The 24749-nt window shown below is 44.7% G+C and overlaps 1 protein-coding gene across 1 annotated transcript in view; it reads left to right on the top strand.

The window, feature by feature from the left end:
• LOC146808521 (extracellular calcium-sensing receptor-like) overlaps positions 1-24749 on the top strand; it is a 232860-nt gene that overhangs the window by 47775 nt on the left and 160336 nt on the right. The window contains exon 2 of the mRNA XM_085623974.1: positions 16498-17340. Within this exon, the coding sequence (XP_085480100.1) occupies positions 16498-17340 (843 nt within the window). The remainder of the gene's footprint in view (positions 1-16497; positions 17341-24749) is intronic.

Below are 24749 nucleotides of genomic sequence, written 5' to 3'. Positions count from 1 at the left end.
TGGTCTGATTCACCTACAGTGCCAGCCCCAACTCTATTGGTATAGGGTTTCCACCTGTGGAGATACGGAGAGCACTTCTGTTGGAAACATGAAGGTCCACACAAAGTAAATACAGCTGATTACTGTAATTTGCAATGCGTTGACCATCAACCATTCGCAGATCAATTTCACTGCATTTGACACCCATAACACTCTCTGCATCAACTTGAAATTAAATGAAAAATGCTTAGAACTGTCAAGAATATTGCTTTCTTGGGGTGTTATACTTAGTCATGATGGAAATTGATAAATCAAGTCCAGCAGAGTTAGTATCATTCAATCTCAGAGGGCAGGGACTGTTCCAGCTTTGCGAAGAGGTTGGGAGGTTGGACAATATATCACCAGCCCAGAAAGTGTATAAGGCTCAGGCCCAAATTTGGGGCCATCTTAATACTTGTATGCTAAACATAACTAACAATAGGTTTTTAAAAAACCTCATGAATCTTCTATGAAACACATCTAACCACCCCCTGTATTTTGAGTTGGGCAATGAACCAGTGAGTCAGTGGTCCACTTTAAACACTACTGTATCAGGTGAACTTAGAAATGAATGATTCAGACTCTTCAGAGGCATCCTACATTGGGAAAGGGTGATCTAAACCCCAATCAGGTGCAGCTGAAGCTGACTAGTCTAGTCAATATTTGGTAAATTCCTGTTGCAATTAACAAGGGTCCCTGCAGATCATAAACAGCTTCTAAGCTGTAGAATTAGCAAGAATCCTTGTGGCATACTAGCTCGGATACATTAAAAGATCAGTGTCTCATGTTTATTTTCTCGGCTGGTTCAAGAAATATGTAGATTATGAGAAGCCAAAAGGTGCCTGGAGAAGGGTCACGAAATTCTGCACAAGGACTTTGCTGCTGTAGGACTTACATATGTCTTAAACGCAAAAAAACAACCCCTTAGGATATTGCCATTTTTGGCAAGATAATATGGGAACACAGGTATATTTTATGTTTTTCTCCCCACAGTTCACAAAACCACAGAAAGCAATAGTGGCATGGAACACAGGCATAAGACATGATGATGAGGCTATAAGGTATGCAGAGTGGAGACATCAGGGCCCCTAGGCTATGCTATTCTCAAATACTTGATCAATGCTAAGCACTTACGATTAAAAATCATCAGCACAGGTCATGGTGAGCACACTGAACACTAGCTCAGTGTAATATCAAAACTAACAAAGGTGACGGACTTAAATGGTAGCACTTCACTTCTAGTAATGCTGCTGCCTTATCCGGCTGTTAGTGCACAGAGACTCCAGCACCATTCACCTAGTGGTGCCTCAGAAGAGGAGAAATTCTGACAAACAATTCACAATGAATGGAGGTGCACTGAAAATAGAAAAGAAGTCCAAAATTGTTTCTTTTTTTCTTTGTTTATTATTTATTTTAGATAGATACACAACCGCAGCCAACGCGTTTCGTTCCTTAAAGATAAAAAAATTTGTACGGAACTTCTTCAGGGCTCAAAGTGACAGCAAGTTAAATACAAGCTTAATATTCCAAAAATGAAGAATAACGAATGAGCAGGGTATCCCACTTGGTAATGGAACTATCCAGAGATCAGAAGATATTCCAAATTGGTCGCAGAGGGTCTAGATAAATCTAAAAAAACAGTTGTTGAAAGTTAAGATGTAAGGATCCATTGGGATGGTGACTAACAAAGATTCTTATTGAGAATCTGTACTGTTCCTTCAATTCACCCGGTCGGTGAATCGGGATGGGAGCAGAAAACGCTTATCAAGGTGTTTGATCAATATTTCGTTGACCATAGACTGAGCATCTACTCATGATGTCTTTTGACAATCTTCCTCACAATTTGAATTGAAGGAACAGTACAGATTCTCAATAAGAATCTTTGTTAGTCACCATCCCAATGGATCCTTACATCTTAACTTTCAACAACTGGTTTTTTAGATTTATCTAGACCCTCTGCGACCAATTTGGAATATCTTCTGATCTCTGGATAGTTCCATTACCAAGTGGGATACCCTGCTCATTCGTTATTCTTAATTTTTGGAATATTAAGCTTGTATTTAACTTGATGTCACTTTGAGCGCTGAAGAAGTTCCGTAAAAAATTTTTTATCTTTAAGGAACGAAACGCGTTGGCTGCGGTTGTGTATCTATCTAAAATAAATAATAAACAAAGAAAAAAAGAAACAATTTTGGACTTCTTTTCTATGTTCAGTGCACCTCCATTCATTGTGACTAGCTCAGTGTAATTGAACCTTTATGCCTATTAATTATGTAAATGAGTATTTGTTGGTTACTGCTCCTAAAACTGTGATTTCTTCAACTATAGATGAACCTGGTGATAGGTGTATATGTGTTCCTGCTTGAGTAGCAAGAAGTAAGTTGGTGTTCAACCTGGTATTTTGTATATCTATATTCAAATTGTATTGGGAATATCTTTTATGGCTTTTTAAACATTTGAAATAAACAAATGAAATCATAGGATCAACTGTAGCAGTCATCTGGAAGGACCAACAGAGAGCTATTAGTCTGGATAGTGTAAATGGAAATAGTTATTAAGCTACAGTCAAGTGCGAATGCGTATCATGTTTGAAGAATTTGAATATGAACAACACAAAGTACCGTTGTTACAGTAAATTGAGAAAGACAATGAATCTCGATATATATTTACAGCAATGAAGTTTTTCTGACCTATTCTTTGTCATGCCGTTATGAGAAATAGGATTGTAAGGTGCGGTCATGGCCGAGGGATATGGCTGAGCAGAAGTGGTTATTGAGCAGAGCGTAGTCACAAGAGGCATGGTTGGAGTCAGATGTTGATAGGGCAGGGTTGGGCTCAGAGGCAGGACTTACATCACTTTGGAGTTGAAAAGGTTTGGGATGCTCAGCATGCTTACATGATCATTTTAAATGAGCGGGATACCTCAAGTGGGTTGAACTTTTATTGGGGTGATTCTTGGATCATGGCAGGTGAAAATTATTTTCAGAAAATATGTTGGTTGATTTCATTACAAGACCGGAGGCTACCATTATGCATATGACTTTTAATGCAGTCCCCAAGCAGCCGCATACATCGCAAAGCAAAAGTTCCATAAAAGAACGTTAAGAATAAGTAAAAGGCAGGAGACCATAACATTCTGCCTCTTTTAAATGCGGCTCCAAGCAGATAAGTTCATTTTCATTACTTCTCTATCTTTGAAATGAAATACCAATGTTTATTTATTTCCTAATGATGTTATTTGCTTGCTTTACCCATTTACCTTACTGACGTTATTAGAGTTTATATTGCCACCTTAACTTCTACACCTTTTCTCTTTTCTGTTGGCTCTTATCCCCCCTCCCCCCCCCTTTTTCCCTCTTCTCTTCCCCGGTCGTTGCGATCTCCAATTTACAGAGATTGACCTCTGACCTTATCCCTTATTTATCTTTCCTTGTCAACAATCCTTATTTGTATCCGCTTTTTCTCAGTATTTACACCAGCGCTAAGCGATATTTAATATAATAGTTCATTTCCTTATCTTAATCTCACCCGGACTCCTCCGATAGCGCGCTCTCCTCCCCGGACTGCAATTACGATTAAAATACTTAAAACAGGCTTCCACGCTGATTCGGTAAATGTTTGCGGAACGGCCCTTGGCAACGCACCTCTAACGTCGCTGCGTTACCAAGGAATATTCCTCATTGGATTGATGACGCATTACGCGTTAGAAAGGCCTATCAACCCCTTCTCAAGCACGCAATGCCGGTATCATGGCAACCAGCCTCACAACAACTTCCCATAATCGCGCTCGAGCGCATTTACCGTCCTTCAACCTAACGATCAGCTGGCAGTTTATCGGAGTCCTTTTCCTAGCGCAAAAATCAATATTAAAAAAAAGGGGGAAATCTATTCACCAATTAATATAAGATTCAATCACCTATTAATATTTTTTTTTAAAAAAGAAGGGAAATTTATTTATTATACTTACTATTTAATCCTAAACTTCTATATTATGTCTGACCTAGACTCAGATGAGGCAGAGGCTAGCGTACCCACCCCTAACCTAAATAATGAGGCTTTTAAAAACATCATCCACGAGGAAATTAGATCTTGTATGTTGGAAACTCTTTCTAAGGTAATGACATCCAAAAGATCCTTCCAATGTGAAGAGGATGATAATATTCAAGAACAACATACCCTTCCTAATGATGATGTCATCCATATAAGGGGAAAAAGACTTTAAAAAAATGAAGAATTTAGATTATATCCCTAAGAGCACTGGAGGCCCTAGTGTGGAAATTTAGCTTGCGAACTGAACATTATCTGCGCCATCTTGCCTCTCCCCAGCGCCACGCACAGAAAACGCACGGCACCCATTTTAGGCACCCTGGTCTCTCTCCCTGCTCATTGCCGATCGCCAGCGCGTCCCCCTGGCACTGCGAGCATTCCCCCGCGCGCCGGCCACCCCCGCTCTCTCATACACGGGCCATAAACCCTCTCCTTCTGCGCGACCCTGCCATGGAACCACATCCCACGCCTGACTGACATCCCATACATGGTCATGCAACTCTTTGATAACCCCCTTCCTCTGCGCCCAATTGTCCGAACCGATCCCAGGCCATCACCTAGCCCTGCGGATGCAGTTTATTGCCCCTACTGTAAGGGAAACACCCCACATCAAAGGGATTACAGTAGATCAAGGCCCCCCACCCCCTGAGATCCGACCGGTCGCACACACCCCCGGGAATTGGCGGAATGTCCAGCTGTGTGATAGCCATCTCCTACTGTGGATGGGGTGGGGACTTGCACTGTAGATATGTGTGGGAACGAGCTTGAATTGGGGATTCTGAGGATGTTCTTTCATGTATCAAAGCGATCTCAAGAATGTGCCATGTATGATAAACCTGCAATAAAGTCATAAACCTGTGTATAAGAGGCCAGGCCTCAGAGATGCAGAGAGAGCACCTCGTGACGATACCTTGCTGTCTGATCTGATGTGTGCTACTCCGACGGAATAAAAACTTTGTTTCCTGCCTTCCAGTCTCCGGCGCCTGCCTCTTTTGTTGCTTAAATCATCGAATGGTATAAGAGGCGATTACCGCCGGGCAATCCTTGAAAGGTTATCGACTGCAACTGCCGCTACCATTTAACAATTGGCGTCCCAAACGTGGGGCCCATCAGCGACACGTGGATCCAGTGGGAGAGGTCCCGACGACAGAGTGAACGACTGCAACGATCGGGAGAGCTCCTGCCCGATAGACCCTCGTCTGACAGCCGATCATCCGAACTTCACTGGTTCCGAGCAGACCTCTCTCGAGTGATCTACGGTCCTGACTGGGAACCATCAGGAGTGCCGCGGCAAATACGGAGAGTAGAGGACGATCGGGCACTGGAGGCGGAAGACGAGAAACTGTCCATGCGGTCCGGGTAAGGTCGTGAAACACGACAAATTGCGAAACGATTGATTGATTGATTGAAAATACTAGTATTGCTTATTGATTGTTCTCTTTGAGATATTCGCTGTCTACAAACGGGGAGGAGTAGAAATACTCTCTCTTCCTTTGCAGATAGTGAAGGGTAGGTAACGCAGACTTTTGTCCCCATTGTAACCCGTCGTGCCTATTTTCATCTCCCCACTGATTGATTGTCCGAACATTGATTGTTTTGAAGAATAGTGCTCTTTGAGATATTCTCTGTTTGCAAATAACGTAGAATAGAAATATTCTGTCTAGTCTTTGCAAATAGTGAAGGGTAGGTAACGCAGACTTTTGTCCCCATTGTAACCCGTCGTGCCTATTTTCATCTCCCCACTGATTGATTGTCCGAAAACTGGTTGTTCGATATTGGTTCTTTGGAGGTATTCTCTGCTTACAAATAACGTGGAACAGAGATATTCTGTCTAGTCTTTGCAAGCAGTGAAAAGATAGGTAGTGCAGACTTTTGTCCCCGTTGTAACCCGTCATGCCTGTCTTCTCCCCACTGATTGGTAGTTGGTTCTGCCCAGACCGCTTATTAGAGGTGAACCATCCGGCTCCACTGGAAGGCACCCCTAATAAGGACATGTTCACTAAATACGGACTAGTCGCCGTAGCTTATAGCAAGCTATGGCATAAATATACAAAGAACGACCCCGAGAGTCAGTGGCCACTGATGGGATCCTTCGATGATCATAAAATAGAAGCATTAGAAATAGCTCTACGTAGTAATAAAACGACGCCTACTATGCTTGACAGTATCGGCATGTGGCGCAAAGAAGCAATGCAACGGAAAAAGAGGGAAGAAGTAAAAGCAGAAAGGGAATTACGAAAGGCAGCTCACCTTGCTGCTAGAAAGTTAGAGGAAGAGATAAAGGAGAGAAAGGAAGCTAAACTAAAACAAGAGTCTGAAACATCAGGCCAGTGCCCTGTTAGGACCTCCTCTACGCTCTACCCTGAGTTACCTTCCAAGCAACGAGCGAATGACGAATTGCTATTAGGTCGCCCGATCATCTACATGCCCCCTCCATACGCCCCCTCCCAACCTGTAGTACAGCACCCGCAACCCCCAAACGCAAGTGAAAGCAGCACCAGGGCCTCGGTCCTCACGGCCTCCGCGCCGGCCGAGCCTCTCGTACTGAACACAACGTTAGCAATAACGTTAGATGACCCTGAGATGAGAAAGAAAGATTCCGCCAGAATAAATCGACTAACAAAGGATGAACAAGCCGGAATCGATAAGGTAGTAAGGACACTAGTAGAACGAAAGGAAAGTGAGGAGTATGTAACAGACATGTATAACTCGTATGCCGACAACCGCCGACGACACTTTGTCGTACGACTTTGTTATCACACCCTGAATGCCTATGAGGATAGGTACCAAGATAGAGGTAGACATTGGGAGGAAGGAGAGGGCGATGTGACAAACCTCTTCACTCGTACACTCGAAGTCTTCCGGCATCTTAAAGAACACAGACAGACAACCAAAGCAGAGACCCCCATAGCGACTGAACCCCAGGCAGGGAAGGCTGATACCATGATGCCCATCAAAGAAGCCGCCCCCTACTGGGTCCCCCCACGAGGTCAGGGAACACACGACGACATCAACCACCAAGATGCGAAGGGAAGGGTTGTTTGTATATAACTGGGTTTACCAGCCATGGGACCGACAAGACATCTTGACCTTTAGAAAAACCCTACCCGACTTAAGAAAGAACCCGACGGCCTTCTACACCAAACTAGGTACGGCCTTAGGTTCAACCATAATGACCTTAGCAGGTATCGATTTGTTCTTCGGGTTATGTCTGCCGGCTGATGTGTGGAAGCAAATCCGGAAAGTCGACCACGCTGAGCCGTTCGGATATACCTGGGTACAACTCGATACCATAGATAAGCAGCAGGAACCTGGACAAAAACCCCTAAAAGCCATATTGGAACTCCCGGACAAGATCGTACAGAAATTGAAGACTCTAATCCCAGAAAGAAAGGTAGACTGGTCAATAGTGGCGGCTTGTCGCCAGAAACCCCAGGAGGATGTGTCTGAATACTTCTCTCGATTCGAGACAGTGTTTTCCGATTATAGTGGCCAGGACATGACCACTGCAACCGGACATCACCTCTTTGTCCAGAATTATGTGAAGGGTCTGTCACAAGAAGTCTCCCAGAAGCTACAGACCAGCGAGAGTAGTTGGGCAGCCTCCAAACCCGCTGCTATCCTCCAGATGGCCCAATACTACGAACATCAAAAGAATGAGAACGATAGGGCGTCCGAGAAAAAGAAAAAGGAACTGACGGAGAGGGTAATGATAGCACAGTTGCAAGGGGTGACCATAGGAAGGGAGCCCCCTGAAGGAAATTACCAACCAACCGCCCCTAGAAAGCTACCCCCTAGAGACCATACACCTGCACCCTACACTGGACGAAGAGACTTAGACGGGAACCAATGTGCGTTCTGTAGAGGGTTCGGACACTGGAAATCCCAGTGCCCGGTCCTTCTGGAAATGAACAAAAATAGAGACACCAGAGACATAGTATATGACCCCAGAAGTAGAGGACAGGGACGAGGGTACACGAACGACACCGCCAACGATAGGCCAGGCAGACCAAACACCTTTGATCGCCCCCGACAGAACCAGTGCCAGCAGTCCGACTACGAAAACACCCATGACTTTGCATAGGACCGCCAGGGGCAAGGGAGGGATACAGTCGAACTCCGTGTTGACCAGCAAGGCCCTTACGTCACTGCTAAGGTCTTGGGCACAAAGTCTCCATTTCTGGTAGATACTGGAGCGACACGTAGGGCGTTATCTAAACGACTGATTCCTAGGGCACCCTTGTCTGGCTCACACGTAACCTCAATAGGCTTCGATGGAACGCCCTCCACTAATCCTTTGTCAGCACCAATCTCCTTTGACTTAGAAGATAACACCACTGACACGACATTCCTGCTCTCCTCCAACACCCCCGATGCTATTATGGGACTTGATTTGCTAAAACATTTCCGAGCTACCATCAGATGTTCCCCAGACGGAGTGCGAGTCATCCTGCACGATAACCCGGACCTGTTCAGGTCTTGTCTCACACAACGTATGTTCTCCATAACCGATGCTGACCTGTCCCTACTCGACACGTTACCCTCACATCTATGGGCTAAAACCGACTCAGATGTAGGGCGCATGGTGATCGACCCTGTACACATAACCGTCCGACCGGACGCAGTGCTCCCAAAGCTTCCACAGTATCGGATATCGCCCGAAGGCGAGAAGGCATTGGTGGAAATCATCCAGTCCCTAGTCGATGCAGGAGTGGTAGAAGAAGTAGTCAGTAATGTTTGCAACAGCCCTATCCTACCCATTGTAAAAAAGCAAGGCGAGGGAGATGAGAAAGCATACCGCTTCATTGTTGACTTACGAGAAGTTAACAAAGTAGTCATACCTCAGTACCCCGTGGTCTCAGACATCACCACCATCCTCACCCTGATTCCGTCCACTGCCACCACCTTTACCGTTATTGATCTCAAGAACGCATTCTTTTCCATCCCCATCCACCCAGACAGCCGCTACCTGTTCGGCTTCACTTTAAAAGCCCGTTCGTACAGATTCTGTAGGGCACCCCAAGGCTACACTGAGAGTCTCAGCATTTAAAGCCAAGCTCTCAAGAGACAACTAGATGCAGTCCAACTACCCGATGGAGTGGTGTTAATACAGTACGTCGATGACATTCTTTTGGCGGCCGACACCACTCCACTTGCCGTCACAGCCACCATTCACCTCCTCCACTTCCTCGCGGAAAACGGTCACAAGGTCTCCAGGAAGAAGTTGCAATTCTGCCAACCCCAAGTGACATATCTAGGCCACCTACTATCCAAAGACGGGAGGAAACTTACACCTGACCGAATTCAGACCATCCTAGAAACCCCTGTCCCCAAAACGCAGAAGCAAGTGCGGTCCCTGGTTGGTCTCACCTCCTTCTGTCGACAGTGGTTGCCAAACTTCAGCCTCATTGTAAAACCTCTGCTTTCCCTGCTGGCTAAAGACGTACCCTTCCCCCTCCCTTGGACACCCGAATGCCAGTCCTCCTTCAAAGAATTGCGAGATGCCCTTTGTTCAGCACCAGTCCTAGGAACCCCAGACTACACTAAACCTTTCTCCCTCTTCACCCACGAAAGGGAGGGATGCGCGTTGTCTCTTCTAACCCAGTCCATAGGTCCTAAACAACGCCCTTGTGCCTACTTCTCTGCCACTCTTGACCCTGTAGCCAGAGCTTTGCCCGCCTGCCTTCGAGCAGTAGCCGCCGCTGCTTTCTCTATCCGACAAAGTGAGGGGATCGTGCTCTCGAACCCCCTCACTGTATTAGTACCCCATGCGGTTGACACCCTCCTGAACCAGACCAAAACTCAGCACCTGACTAGCGCACGACTGACTGGTTATGAACTGACTCTGCTTGCACCCCACATCACATTGAAACGATGCACCACTCTGAATCCAGCTACTCTACTACCTCTCCCTGACACTGACCCCAATGCGTCCCCTATACATGACTGCGTGACCCTCACTGAGGAACAGACCAAGAGTAGGGTTGACCTCCGAGATACTGCCTTCCCGGACCCTGACGGAGAACTGTGGGTAGATGGCTCATGCATCAAGCTCCCCGATGGCACCACCTCAGCCGCCTATGCAGTCACCACAGCCCGAACAGTTGTAGAGACAGCCCGCATCACACAGCGATCCGCGCAGGCGGCTGAACTGATCGCTCTCACACGAGCATGCATCCTAGCAGCAGGGACTACCGCAAACATTTACACAGACAGTCAGTACGCCTTTGGGGAAGTTCACCACTTTGGGCTCCTATGGAAGGAGAGGGGATTCCTGACTTCCCATGGCACACCCATCCTACATGGAGATCTAGTCTCCGCTCTGACCGAAGCAGTCCTCCTCCCCACACGGCTAGCTGTGATCAAATGCCAGGCACACAAAAAGGGGACGGACATTATGGGACAGGGAAATGCGCTGGCTGACATCACTGCCCGAACCACAGCCGAGAATAGGTCAACAACACGCATGTACGTGACCAGGTCACAAACTGAGAAATGGAAGGATGCTAGGAAAACGATTAGGGACATCCAATTAGCCAGCTCACCACACGAATTGACTGAATGGGCACGGGTGGGATTGAAGGACGATGACGGTTGCTGGCGAACTAAAGACACGAACAAATGGTTGCTACCTGACTCATTCCTGATTCCCATGCTAACCATGACACACTCCCCCGCGCACATAGGGTCTGCCCCCATGATCAAACTCATCTCCAAGGTTTGGCACAACGACAAGATCCCAGACTCAGCCAAACGTCTGGTCCAACAGTGCCTGGTATGCCTCCAACACAACCCTGGTAAAGGAACTGCTGTACCCCGGGGAGGGTTTGGGGTTCCTAATCATCCCTTTGAGGTCCTACAGATGGACTACATCCAGTTAGAAAGGTGCCAAAGCTTGAAGTACGTACTTGTCGTTGTGTGTGCTTTCAGCAAGTGGGTAGAAGCTTACCCGACCCGCGACAACACTGCTATGACTACCGCCAAGGTATTGCTGAAAGAATTCTTCCCCCGTTACGGCCTTTGTCGAATTTTGTGGAGCGACAACGGCCCACACTTTGTAGCCGAAGTTATCCAACTAATCTTAAAAGGGTTGGGTGTGAAACAGAAGTTCCATGCGGTCTTCCATCCCCAATCTGCAGGCTTGGTTGAGCGACATAATGCCACACTGAAGCTCAAAATAGCCAAAATAGTTGCCACCACAGGACTGAAATGGCCAGACGCTCTCCCGCTAGCGTTACTATCAATGCGTTCCACTCCCACCAAACACCACTTAACCCCCTACGAGGTCGTCTTCGGGCGGCCCATGAACCTTTGGACCGCACCAAAACCAACATCTATTCACGACGTCCCGGACGTCCTCATGTCTGACTATTTGTACAACCTAACTAAAACGTTGTCTGTTATCCATCAGCAGGTGCTGCAAGACATTCCCGATGCTTCCAGGGGCCCCTGGCACGATATCCAAACCGGAGATTTCGTCCTAGTGCGTAACTTCCAGCGTGCAAGGAGTCTGGAGCCCCGGTGGACGGGCCCCCTGCAAGTCCTGATCACCACCCGAACAGCTCTTCGAGTGGAGGGGAAGCGCAATTGGCTGCACGCACATCATTGCAAAAAGGTATCACCGACCCTGACGACAACCGACAACATCGCCGGCCAAGAAGAACTCCTGGACGAAGGCCGACCATCCCTGAGCTGCTACCCGGACACAAAGACACTTGAATTAATGAAATATCCCGATCCCACTGTACCGTCCAAAGAAGGGTATAACCTGCGACGAAAGGAGGGAACTTCGGCTACGCACAACGCATAAAGGTGTCCTCAGCGGCACAAAATATCTGGGTGTTCCCTGCGGCACAAAATATCGAAGTGCTCAAAATGATGACCTCGATGAGAGTGATGATGATTTTCAAGATGATGATGCCTCTGATTCTCCTGATGAATATATTTTAGATCTGGATGAAGACAACCAAGAGTTTAACTCACAAATCCTTGAGGAAGATCTCCCTTCCTCCTCAAAAGATACGATTCTAACCCCTTAGGTCAAGAAATGTTCTCTCCTCTTAATATAAAACACCCCAGGAGTTCAGAATGGGTTCCTCAGGATCACATGAGCAAATGTATTAATAAATGGTTAAGGAACCCGCTGAATGCTCTAGACCCTCCATTGGAGATAAAGCTTGCCAGACTCCAAATCTTGACCCCGAACTCATCAAATACCTTGTTAAGCTTGGGAGAGACCCGAGGAAGGGAATGGAGGGATCCCTTAAAGGTTGTCAAGATCGAGTCCTGGGTATCCTAGGCCCTCTAGCCTGAATTATTGATATAACTGAAGATAGCCACATCAATGGCACCCCCCTAAACAACGAAGAAATTAGAGGTCTTAGCCAGAGAGCTCTTGTGCTACTGGGTAATACTAACGCCAGCCTCAACTCTGAGAGGAGAAGGGTAGTCCTCACCAAAATGAGCCCCAAATTAAGCGATCTAGCCAACAAGGAACCCTCCATCAACCCAAAGGGTTTGCTCTTTGGTGAAGACCTGATTAAAACCCTAGGCAAATACGTATCTACTTTTACGGCTTTGGAAAAAGCCCATCAAAATATGAAAAGAGTTTTTAATACCAATAACCTTTTCGGGAGGGCCAGTAGACGGGGCCTGTCTTCTGGCCGCTTCAACCGCAGGCCCTACCCTAGAGGAAGAGGATATGGCGGAAGGGGATTCCAACCCTAGAATACCCCTCAATTCTTTCCACAAGGAGGAAGAGGATTTTGCTACAGACACTTCAGTTATCGTGGAGCATCCAACGACAACAACACCCAAAGTGAGTACAACTCCTACATTCCCTCCTCCTTCCCCTCCTTTTTCCCCAAAAGTGGGAGGCAGACTCAAGTTTTTCTTTCACAATTGGAAATTAATAATGCAAGACCCATGGGTTCTGAATACGGGGAGAGGGTTTATGATAGATTTTATGGAAACTCCTTACCAGTCTTCTTTCCCCAGAGACATTCCTCTTACTTTAGATCAGGAAAAAATAATAGCGGAGGAGATCTCCTCTATGCTTCAGAAGGGCGCAATTGTAAAAGTTCCCCTAGAGATGTTGAGATTTATAAGCACTCTCTTCCTCATCAAGAAAAAAGACAAAGGTTGGAGACCCGTCATAAATTTAAGGGATCTCAATAAATATCTTGTTTACAGACACTTCAAGATGGAGGGCATTCACCTCCTCAGGAACTTACACCTAGAGGGAGATTGGCTTGTCAAATTAGATCTGAAGGATGCTTACTTTACCATCCCTATGGCCAAAGATCATCAACTCTTTCTTCAATTCTTGTGGAAAAACCATCTCTTTCAATTCCAAGCCCTCCCTTTCGGTCTCTCCTCGGCTCCATGGTGTTTCACCAAAGTCATGAGATCAATCGCCTCCTTCTTAGGAGAAAAAGATATCCGTATGATGTTATACCTGGATGATATCCTCATTCAATCTCAAGACCACTCTCAAATCTTTCAGGACCTGAAGACTGTTATGGACCTATTAGAAAACCTGGGGTTCATCATAAAGAGAGAAAAGTCAATTCTCTCTCCTTCCAGAAATGTAGAATTCTTGGGATTTATCGTAGATACCATGAAATGCTTTCTTCTACTCCCTCCAAAGAAAATATCAAAAATCAAGAAAGAAATAAGACACATTCTAAAACTAGAGAAATTTTAATTAAGGGAATTAGCCAGGTTACTAGGCCTCCTTTCATCTTCCATCCAAGCTATTTTTCCAGGTCCCTTAAATTATCCTGCCCGTCAGAGATTAAAAGCCAGGGCACTTCAATCCGGGCTATGGTACGAGGATGTCATCTCACTAGACCAAGAAGCAAAAATAGAACTGAACTGGTGGTTAGAGAACCTAGATGCCTGGAACGGAAAAGCAATTTTTGGTTCAGCACCACAGTTTGTATTAGAATTCGATGCGAGCCTTCATGGCTGTGGAGCTTGCTTCCAAGACCAGAACACTGGCGGAGTTTGGTCTCTAGAAGAATCTTCACACCACATAAACTTCTTGGAATTGACAGCTGGCCTCTATGCCTTGATGAGTTTCAAATAATCCCTTCAGGGCAGATCTGTCATTCTAAAGATGGACAACATGTCCGTAGTTGTTTATATAAATCGCATAGGTGGAACAAAATCTGTAGATCTCTCGAATCTAGCCAAGAAACTTTGGATGTTCTGTCTGGAACACAAAATCTCTCCCAGGAAAAACAAACGTATCAGCAGATTGGAACTCAAGATTCCTCTTAGACCATAGCGACTAGAAACTCAACGTCTCTGTATTCAACTCTCTCAACAACTCATGGGGCCCTCTGGGAATAGATCTCTTTGCCAACAGGTTGACATTCCATCTCCAAAGTTACTACAGTTGGATGCCAGACCCGGGTGCTCTAGCAGTGAATGCCTTTCTCCAATCTTGGGAAGAGACCAACGGTTATGCTTTCCCTCCCTTTTCAATGATCCAGAGAGTCCTTCAGAAAGTCAGACAACAACGCTGCTCGATTGTCCTGATCACGACCTCCCCTTCCTAATTCCTTCCCTAGTGGATCTTTTTACACACATAGACGGACGTCATCACCCCATGGTTCAAACAGGGAAGCTCAACCTTCTTGCCTGTAGAGTGTCAGGAGATCCAACGATCTAGCAAGACTTTCGTCGAAGAGTCATGGGCCCCTGGCACACACTACCGGTATAACAACATATGGAAATCATGGGTTCGTTGGTGCTTGGAAAGGAATCGGGATTCCGTGGAAGCACCTACCGTTGACATAGTCAATTTCCTTGTAGAACAATTCGAACGGGGCCTTAGTTATAGATCTATAAATTGTTATAGATCTGCTATTTCCACGGGTCATTCCCAAGACAATTGGTAAAAACGCCATTATTTACAGAGTTCTCAAAAGCATCAGACTCAGGAGACCTCCTAGACCTAGATACCAATCTCTCTGGGATGTCAATTTGATTTGTGATCTTTTCTCAAACTGGCCTAATAATACCCATCTAAATAGGAAAAACCTATCTATCAAACTTGCTACTTTACTTTGCCTAATATCCTGTCGTAGAGTTTCTGATGTTAAAGCTCTTGAAATCTCTAATAGATCCTACAACATGTTTGGAGTCAATTTTGATCTGTTTAGAAGAGCAAAGACTATGTCCGATTCTATCTTATACCCTCATTTTGATTCTTGCCCAAAACTTTGTGTCGTTGATTGTATGAAAGAATATGACTGTAGAATGAATTCTCTTCACCCTTTAGGTGTGAATCAGTTACTTATTTCCTTTGTCAAACCTCACAGAGCTATCTCCTCTACTTCGATTTCTAGGTGGGTTAAAATTGTTATGAATTTAGCAGGAATTGATCTAAATATGTTTAAAACTCACTCTATCAGAGGTGCAATGGCCAGTAAGTCATTCTGGTCCGGAGGTAAGTTGGATGATATCCTTAAGGCTGCTGATTGGTCTAATGATAGAACGTTTGCTCAACATTATTGCAAACCAATTACTCATATGTCCGATGTAGTCTTACAAAGCTACCAACATGCATAATGGTAGCCTCCGGTCTTGTAATGAAATTGCGATTCTCCCATTGCCAGGACTAGAGAATCTGGATTTCATTAAAGACACAGAGGCTAACATTATCCCTCCCTCCTCTTTTCCCATGAAATCTTATCTCTACAGTATAAGAAATCATACTTGACTGTTATTCATGATGATCTATACATTTAATTTTAGATGCATTTTATTAATGTTTTTCTCTTATCTTACCTTTGTATGCTTTATTTAATCACATTGCTTGCTCACCTAATTTATCCTTTTCTTAAACCAGAATTACTTGTATTTGTTTCTATCTGTTTCAGATAATCTCTCATAACTTCAGGATTCTGACTTTCTATTCTTCATCATCCTTGGTTTCCTGCGTTGCCTGATGGTTTATCGAAGATGTTTGCAGTTCTTTAAGGAACTTTATATCGTTTCTATACATAAGACGTTTCAAGTTTTGGAGGAACTTTATCCTGTTTTACACCTCATTTAAAAGAGGCAGAATGTTATGGTCTCATGCCTTTTACTTATTCTTAATGTTCTTTTATGGAACTTTTGCTTTGCGATGTATGCGGCTGCTTGGAGACTGCATTAAAAGTCATATGCATAATGTTAGCCTCCGTGTCTTTAATGAAATCCAGATTCTCTAGTCATGGTAATAGGAGAATCGCAATTTACCATGAACTTTGCCTCAAATCATCAATTATATTATAGTCTTTAGGATTCTAGTGACAAGAAAAAAAAGAAAATGTTCAGGTTTGAGATGGTGACTGCTTAACTCATATAGATTATAAACTGAAGTGTGAGCACATGTGTTTTTCATAAGTCAAAGATTAAAACAATTTCAATTTATGCCAGATCAGCCATTCATCAGTGCTCTCCACCCTGAGCGACAAACGCCTGTTTCCATCTTTCTTCCGCACTGTGCCTGGAAACACCTTCCAGAACGTAGCCTTGGCACGGCTGATGGGATATTTTAGCTGGACGTGGCTGGGCATGATCATCTCTGACACCGAATCAGGTTTGAAAGGAGGACATGACATGAAAAGGCAGATTGAAGAGAACGGTGGATGTGTGGCTTTTATGGAGAAGATTCACCTCCTTCATTCCCAAGTGAAAGTCTTGAGACTGGTTCAGATGATAAAGAATCATTCAGCGTCGGTGATCATTGTCCATAGTGAAGAGGTGCACATCAAGCTCTTTCTAGAAACCCTTCACCAGTTGAATATTACAAATAAAACCTGGGTTTACTCTGCAAATTTTATTATGGCTTCTGGACTCTTCGGAAAGCAGGTCTGGAGAATACTGAATGGATCTCTAGGGCTTGCACCTTACACTGGCAACATGCCAGGATTTGAAGAGTTTCTGCACTATCTCCACCCATCCACAACTCCAGATGATATCTTCATGGAACACTTCTGGGAGCAGGCATTCGACTGCAGATGGCCACAGACAAATGACACTCAAAGTTTCTCCAAGAAAGCGCAGGGAGAAAATATTGTGTTCTGCTCCAGGGATCAAAGGTTGGACAAGCAGGCCATGTCTCTATTTGAACTTGATGATCTTAGCTATACCTACCATGCTTATGCAGCGGTGTATGCCCTTGCTCATTCTTTGCATACACTGATATCCTGCACACCTGGGCGAGGACCATTTGTGAACAGAACGTGTGCCAACATCAATGACTTCCGATCATGGCAGGTAACAGGAAGCAAGATGTTATTTACTTATTAGGAAAGGGTCAAGTACATCAGTGGGAGCTGTTTTATGATTGATGTCTTACCTTGAACTGAAAGTAATAAAAAGAAAAATATATATTTACTGAAGGAGTATGATGCAGGTAATCAGACAAGACATGTTTACTTTAATATGAATATTGTCATAAGAGACCAGACTAAAATCTGCAGTACAAAAAAAGCACACTGATCAGACAAAAATGTCCTTCAGCATGGCTCAGGAGAGCATGCAGCCTTCCCTTGAGTTTGCTATACCGTGAGTCTCTGGTTATTTTGAGTTTTGGCCTCAGACCACGTGACACTCAGCCATGACAATGATTGTGATCCAGAGCTGGGCTCTGTAGTCTGGAGGAGCATACCATGTCCACCCCTCCTCTAATGAGGTTGACTATCACAAGCTCTCGAGGTTGTAGGTGGCTGACAGTGGCAGCAGCAACAGAGCATAGTAGTAAGAGAGTTATTGTTACCTCTGCCTGCCGAGCAAGAGCTCCCTAATGACCTCTCTTTTCTAGCATGATCTGCACGTTCCCTTGCTCCAATCATTTGAACGTAGATGCCACTTGAATGTTTACACTGACTGTAGGTGGATAAGTGTGCAGATTGTGCTTCGAGTGACTGTAATCCATTTGTGATCTCCTGTGTGGAGTAGAGTACACAATAGATGGTGAAGAGTGCCTAAGCATTCCTGAAGCCATTGCGGTGTGTGACGTGTGATGCTCACTTTATACCCAAAATATGAGGAACACCCTGACCCCAGTCCCAGAGATGTGCCTGTTGAATCCGCAAACTCCGCCCGTGTGCTGAGTATAAAGTGGAACTGAAGCCCCCATTAAAAGTACCAAGATTCTCAGTTGACCAGTGCAAGGGGTGGTGCATCAGTAAAGGATCTGGAAAGACTTCTGAGCTCCAGCTTTGCGGTCGCTGAGTGCCCCCTCCCTTTGCCAGGGATAGTAGTAGAAATCTGCAAGTTCTGAATCCTCCTTCAACCACCGTTAGGGAATGAGCACAGTGACTGCTGATAACTACAGAAGACAGATTTAGAGAAGCGCTGTTGATGGATTGGTGTCCAGGAAACTTATTCCCATGTTTGGCAGTTTTTTCTCAAGATGAAGAGGCGTCTCTGACAACTTGCAACTAAGAAGAATTGCAATTGCATTCAGAAGTTTAACCTCAACAATGTTGTTGAGGCGGGGGGTATTTTTTTAACTAGTTTGGGTGGTGGCTTGAGCTTTTGGCCTGAGTAAGATATAAAGAAGAAGGCTACGCTGCATCAAGATGCATGAGAGCGGGGCCGCACTGCCTGATCTTTTCTGACATGGAGCAATGCAGAATCAACTACTCCTACACAAACAGAGAATGTGTGGGAAGAGCACACATAGGTAAAAGCAGCACCTCAGGCAAAGCCGGCAACGATTGCTTGAAACGTCCATGCACCAAACCCACAGAGGTACAGCAGGCACACAAATTTGTGTGGAACACAATAACACTGACATACACTGGGGGAGCTAAAATAGATTACCAAGAAACAACCATACTTGGCCAACCTTTGGAATGTGAGAGGGGGAAAGATGGCCCAAGTCACTAACACCCACAAATTATTTGGAAAGTCATATTGATTGATTGGTCAGTTTGTGTTGGATCACATTTAAGAAACAGGATTCGCCCATTGCTCATTTAGTCAAATGCAAAGATTGTAAAAAACTGTGGAAGAACCCAAATGCATGACATAGGTACATCAACTAGTATCTTTTTTAGCAAGTTAAGTAAGGTATTACAATCTAGAACATAAAATAGAATCTTCTGTGCACATTTTCAAACCACTTATTTTCCTTAACTGGCTTTTGGCTCTTTTTCCATGTGGAGACATGAGTAGCCAGCATAGGTTTCATCCCGTATGTGGAGGAGCGTCCTCAAGTAAATGGCTAGATAATTAAAACAATGTGGAGAGTTGCCCAGCAGACTGCAGTTTGACCTTATTCCCCGTACTGCAGTCACCACTTCCATTACTATCTAGTCAGTTAATTGAAGATGCTACTCAATACTTACAGTTAGAGTTGTGGACTCAGCCCAGTGAAAAATGTTTAAAAAAGGAACATAGGGACTCTGGAATATATTTTTCAAACCCCACTCTTCTCTTTTGGAGGCGGCATTTGCCCTAAAATGGCCAAAGCCTACCTGCAGCACAAGGTATGCTGTTGTGAAGCATGATCTAAGGGAGGGAATTAGGGGAGTTAGTTGCTTTTGACCCAGTAAAACTCTTTGGAGTGCAGCATGACCAAGCAAGGGTTAAGACAGTTGTTTTGATGGCACTGCCTGGGCTGTCTGGACAGAGAAGTAGAACTATTTGTCAAGGAATGTATTATTTGTTATGCAAGTTACAAAAGTTAGAACTGCAGCTCCTCTGAAGGTTTGATGAGCAGCTGCATGGATCATGCAGCCAGTCAGCAAACATTTTTTGTTTTTCAAAACAAATTTCCAAGGTGGGATAAACAAAATTCTAATATCCCTGATATCCGTGGAGTTTTCTCCCAGAGTGTGGAGATCGTTTTTCTTTTTTTATTTGAGAGCGCCAGGCTTATCCTGGTAGTCTTGAACAGAAACTAAAATACAACAGAAGGCCGTCCAAAATAGGTCAGACATCTCAGAGGAGCAGAAATCATTGGGCCATTTCATTCTGTTGCTAGAATCAGTGGAGGAAATGTGAAAACCTGATGGTCCACCGAACTCTAAATTGAGTTGGTAGGCCATAATGATTTATGGATTACTTGCTAAAATGTGAATAAAGTTTATTTTGGCTTGGTTTAGAGTGGGTAGACCATGATTCTTGCAGTCAGGGTACTCTGCCACGTTTTAGGCTTTAGTTGTGGGTGAGCAATGAGAAGACGTTTTGGCATTAAAAATGTGAAGCAGCCTGGAGAAGGAGACCTGGAAAGGGTACAGAATTAATTTTGACAAGAAGTGTGGCAAAGACGGGTTGAATGTAGATGTAGGGTGTTGGACTTGGCCCTCTCCACAAGGCCACCCCAAACATTTTGTCTTCACTCTTACTGTTTTTAAACCCTTTCTTGTTCGCTTCAGGACTCTCTGCATTTCACCCCTCCTGCTGGTGCTAAAGTGCTTGTGCTCGCTCTTCTAAATATGGTAAAATTGGCTTACATTCAATTGGCACATTTAGTTTACTGATAGGTCCCTAGTGAAGTGGCATCACATGTACCCAGGGACTGTAAATGAAATGCTTCTAGTGCGCCTTCAGCACACATAATGCCACCCACTTAAGTAGCATTTTAAAACATGTCTCAGGCCTACCATTGTACAATTTGTACTGTTGTAAACTGCCATTTTGACCTGGCAAAATAAACCTTTTGCGAGGCCTAAACTTTCCTTTTTAAATCACATTAGTCACCCTTAGGGTAGGCCCTAAAGTACCCATAGGGCAGGGTGCTTTGTATTTAAAAAGTTGGACATGTACTTTTAAGTTTATATGTCCTGGTAGTGAGAAACTCCTACATTTGTTTTTCACTACTAAAAGGCCTACCTCTCCCATAGGATAATAATAGATTACTTTATTACATTTAATAAGTGATAACATTTTTTGGGAACAGGTAGAAATGTCATGTTTGGTTTCTACATAATTGTAATTTAAAATTCTCTTCAATAGTAAATATACAAATTTTAAGTCACAAATTTGAAAATGCCTCTTTTAGAAGGTTGCTGCACCAACAAATGATGGACAGAATGCTGAACAAAGCAAACAGTCACCCAAGTCAAGAGATCTGAGATAAATCCATCGTTCTTTTGCTCACCATGCCACCCCAGTTTGGACACAGCCATATGCAAATCAGTCTTGACCCTGCTCCTATGGGAACAGTCCAGCCCTCTTGATGCACATCTTTGCATCACCAGCTCCAGAGAGGTGGCTTACACGTAACTGATGCAGTGTGGCTCCACCTCCACACTGGACTTTGCATTGCAGCTCCTGATCGCCGGCTTCACAAATAACATGCGACCCATGTTGGTTCACGCCTCTGCTACGAAAACCAAACCGGCAGTTTCATTTCCCGGCACACGTTGAAACATCTAGACTCCAGCATCGCTGCTCCTGAATGCCGAGATTGATAGCACCGACCCAGAGCAATGCATCTGGACGACTTCTCGGTGCCGTGCAACATAGGTCAACGTGGACTTTGCATCTTGAGTTCAAGGACACAAGGTACAAACTTTGCTGACTCAACTTGATTCTGTGCACAGCTTCCACTTCATTGCGAGCTGTCTGAAATTGTCACATTTTCCCAGTTCCGCACATCCAGATAACCATAGTTGGCGCTATTTGCTTCTCAGCTCTAGTTATCCGAAAATCTTTAAAACTGCATAACTCTGAATCTAATGATGGGATTTTTGTTGTTTTAGTGTCATTTATTTGTTAACGTATAGTCTATTTTTCCAGGTTTGTGTGGGACTTTTCTTGTGTTGTAGCTTCATTTATTACTGTTTAAGTGATGCATATATTTCACACGTTGCCTGTAAGTTAAGCCTCACTGCTTTTATGCTAAAGTACCAGAATGTTCAGCGCAGGTTAATTTAGTGACTAATTGTGGTTCGCCCCGACCAGGATTGTGGCTCTTGCTTGAGTAGGGTTTCACCCCCTCAACCAACAACCCAACTTTGCTATTACAGACGGGTCGGCAGACACTTGTGCGGCCGCTTCAGTAATACTCAACACCAGAGGTGTGTCAGTGATTCATCTTAGAGACAGAAAAATAATACTTATTGAGTTCCATGGCTTAGGAATATGTAACAGTGATGGTCACAACAGGTTTAGTTTCTAAGAAATATGAATAATCGTAGAGATGGGAAGGCAGGAATTGTTTTAAGAAAAGCAAAGGGAGGACGAAAATGTTGTAAGATGTGGTACCTAAAGCACAACAAACATAGACAAACCTATAACTTATACCAGCAGCAAAGCAATCAGAAAAATTCGACGAACTCAAATAAGAAGAAAACAAACGAAACAGGAAACAAGTTTAATAACAATAACAGTGCACCAAGGAAGAACACCCTGGAAACAAAACCAATCGTGGTACAAAGCTACAAATTAAAAACACAGACATGGAATGGACCCAGGCCGGGGGAAGGCAGAGCCGGACCCAATGGAGGCCCAGGTTGAACACCGGCTGGTGGCGGGAGCCCACCCCACCCCTAATCAAAAATCCCGGCTAGGCTGGGGGGACCAGGATTGGCCCAGAAACAAAAGAAGGCTCCCCCCCAATCATGGGGCTAACCGGTAAGGCAAGGACGGGGTTAAAAGAGGGGCCAAGGGCCAAAAAGGCACAATTCACCCTCCGTCCTTGAGAGGAAGAAAAAGAGAAGCCCACCCACACCTAAGAATACGGGCGTCGCAGCCGTAGGGGGGAAAGGGTAGCGGATCTAACACGAGGAAGCTAGTAGGAAACGAAATTACTAGAAGTTACACGGAAGGCTCTCACAGTGTCCTTGGGATGCCTCACGGCAGGGGCACTAAGGGAGCCATGGGGCGGCGTGCTGCCAGAGAAAGAATAGAGGTAACACTCCCACAGGACCCTTGGGACACCTTAGGGCAGGGGTGCAGAGGGAGAAGATGGCAAGGTCCCAGCCTCAGAGAAATAGAGTAGATGCTAATGTAAGGTACTTGGGATGCCAAACGGCAGGGACCCCTGGGAAAATGGAGGGCCCACGGTACGGTACGGGGCAAGTGGGACGGCACTTGCAGCCTGGGCAGGTCCAAATGGACACCCTCCAAATCGGTAGCAAGTTGAAGCCTTGAGCCGTGATAGCAAGTTGAAGCCTAGACCCGTGAATCGAAACCCAGAGAAAGCAGCCCCTCCATCCTCTCCCAAGAAATTGCGGAGGCTAGGCCCAGTATACAAATAGAGAAATTGCAATGAGTAATAGAGAAAAACAAACATGAACATTGAAGGACTATACTATGACCATGAACGTTGAATTTTGAATGTGGAATTTTGAAATGCGAAGATTTCATGTAAAAATTAAAAATGATTGTTTTAAAAATAAACTGCGACCTTATCAGGCACCAAAGAAGTTGTCAGGTGGTGATTCGAGGGAAAGCACGCAGTTGGTGGTAACAAACAGGGGGGGAGCGGGAAGGGAGTACTCGCCGCCTGGAAGGGGTTAAGAGGAAAGAATGAAGTTAAACCGTGCTAATGTCATCTGATCACCTCTTAGGGCAGTGCTGGCAGATGGACACAACAGTAGACGCTGTGAAAGAAGCTATGAGGGCCTGTCCACTCACGGACTGCCGCTTCGACACTACTACACATGCTCCTAGATGACATCAGATAGCCTCGAGGAGGCGGGCTAGTAGAGGCTCCCATGCTCCGCCTCTTAGGAGGGATAGTTAGCTAAATACTTTCTACTAAAGCTTTACCTGAATGTCTTGTAAGTAAAAATATTAGCGTGGTTGCTTAAGAGGCAAACACAATGTTCTGGAAGAAGAGACAAGACATATCAAAGGTAACCCTGGGCAAAGCACTACGCTACGCTTGCGTAGTTTGCGAAGTTTGAGCTACTTTGCACTACGCAAATTGCACGTAGCACAGTGCAAACACGGGTAGCGTAGCGGTCATTTTTTGCTTGCTCGCGGTCCTCAACTTCAAGTTGGCGACCGCGAGCAAGCAAAATGATATCCCGGCGAGACTTTTTCCTTGTTCGCGATCAGCAACATCAAGTTGCCGATCGCAAGCGTGGAAAATAATCCTCCCGGAGAGATTCTCAACGAGGGGAGGTTAGGTTTCTCATTGCGAGTGGTCGTGATGGAGCGGGTAAAACAAAATTTTGTATACCCCCCCATTCTGCATGTTCATACTAATTAGAATAATCTATTAATTATAAAAAGTATTAATGTGTTTGTTTGCTATCAAATCAACCCTACTAATGCATGAATTACACGTGGGATTTGCATTTGCTTGGCTAAAATAATCTATAAACTAATATACATATGCATGCTAACATTAGAAAAATAGAATATTACATGGTGTATGTTGCTTTCATGATGTAATTGTAAGTTGCACCAGATGACATCATAGGGTGAGTATAAACGGTTTAAATGTCGCCAATATGCTAGATAATGACACACACATAAGGGAATTAGTGAGGGTTAAACATTTTATTCATTTTTTCCATGTTTTAATTAATTTTTGTGTTTGTTTTGCTTAAGTTGACCAATTTGGCCTATGATAAAATGGCCGACTCATGGACGCGACGAAACAGCTACCATTCCACGAGGTTTCCGACTGAGTGCGCATGCTCCAGGCTCCTGAACAAGTGGTCTCAAGATGACCCACACAGCCTGTACCAGAACAAGGTCGTGACTGGACTACT

This window comes from Triturus cristatus, chromosome 8, assembly GCF_964204655.1.
Source record: "Triturus cristatus chromosome 8, aTriCri1.1, whole genome shotgun sequence".
Lineage (NCBI taxonomy): Eukaryota > Metazoa > Chordata > Amphibia > Caudata > Salamandridae > Triturus > Triturus cristatus.
The sequence above is the reverse complement of the archived record's forward strand: the minus strand, read 5'-3'. Positions and strand labels throughout refer to the sequence as shown.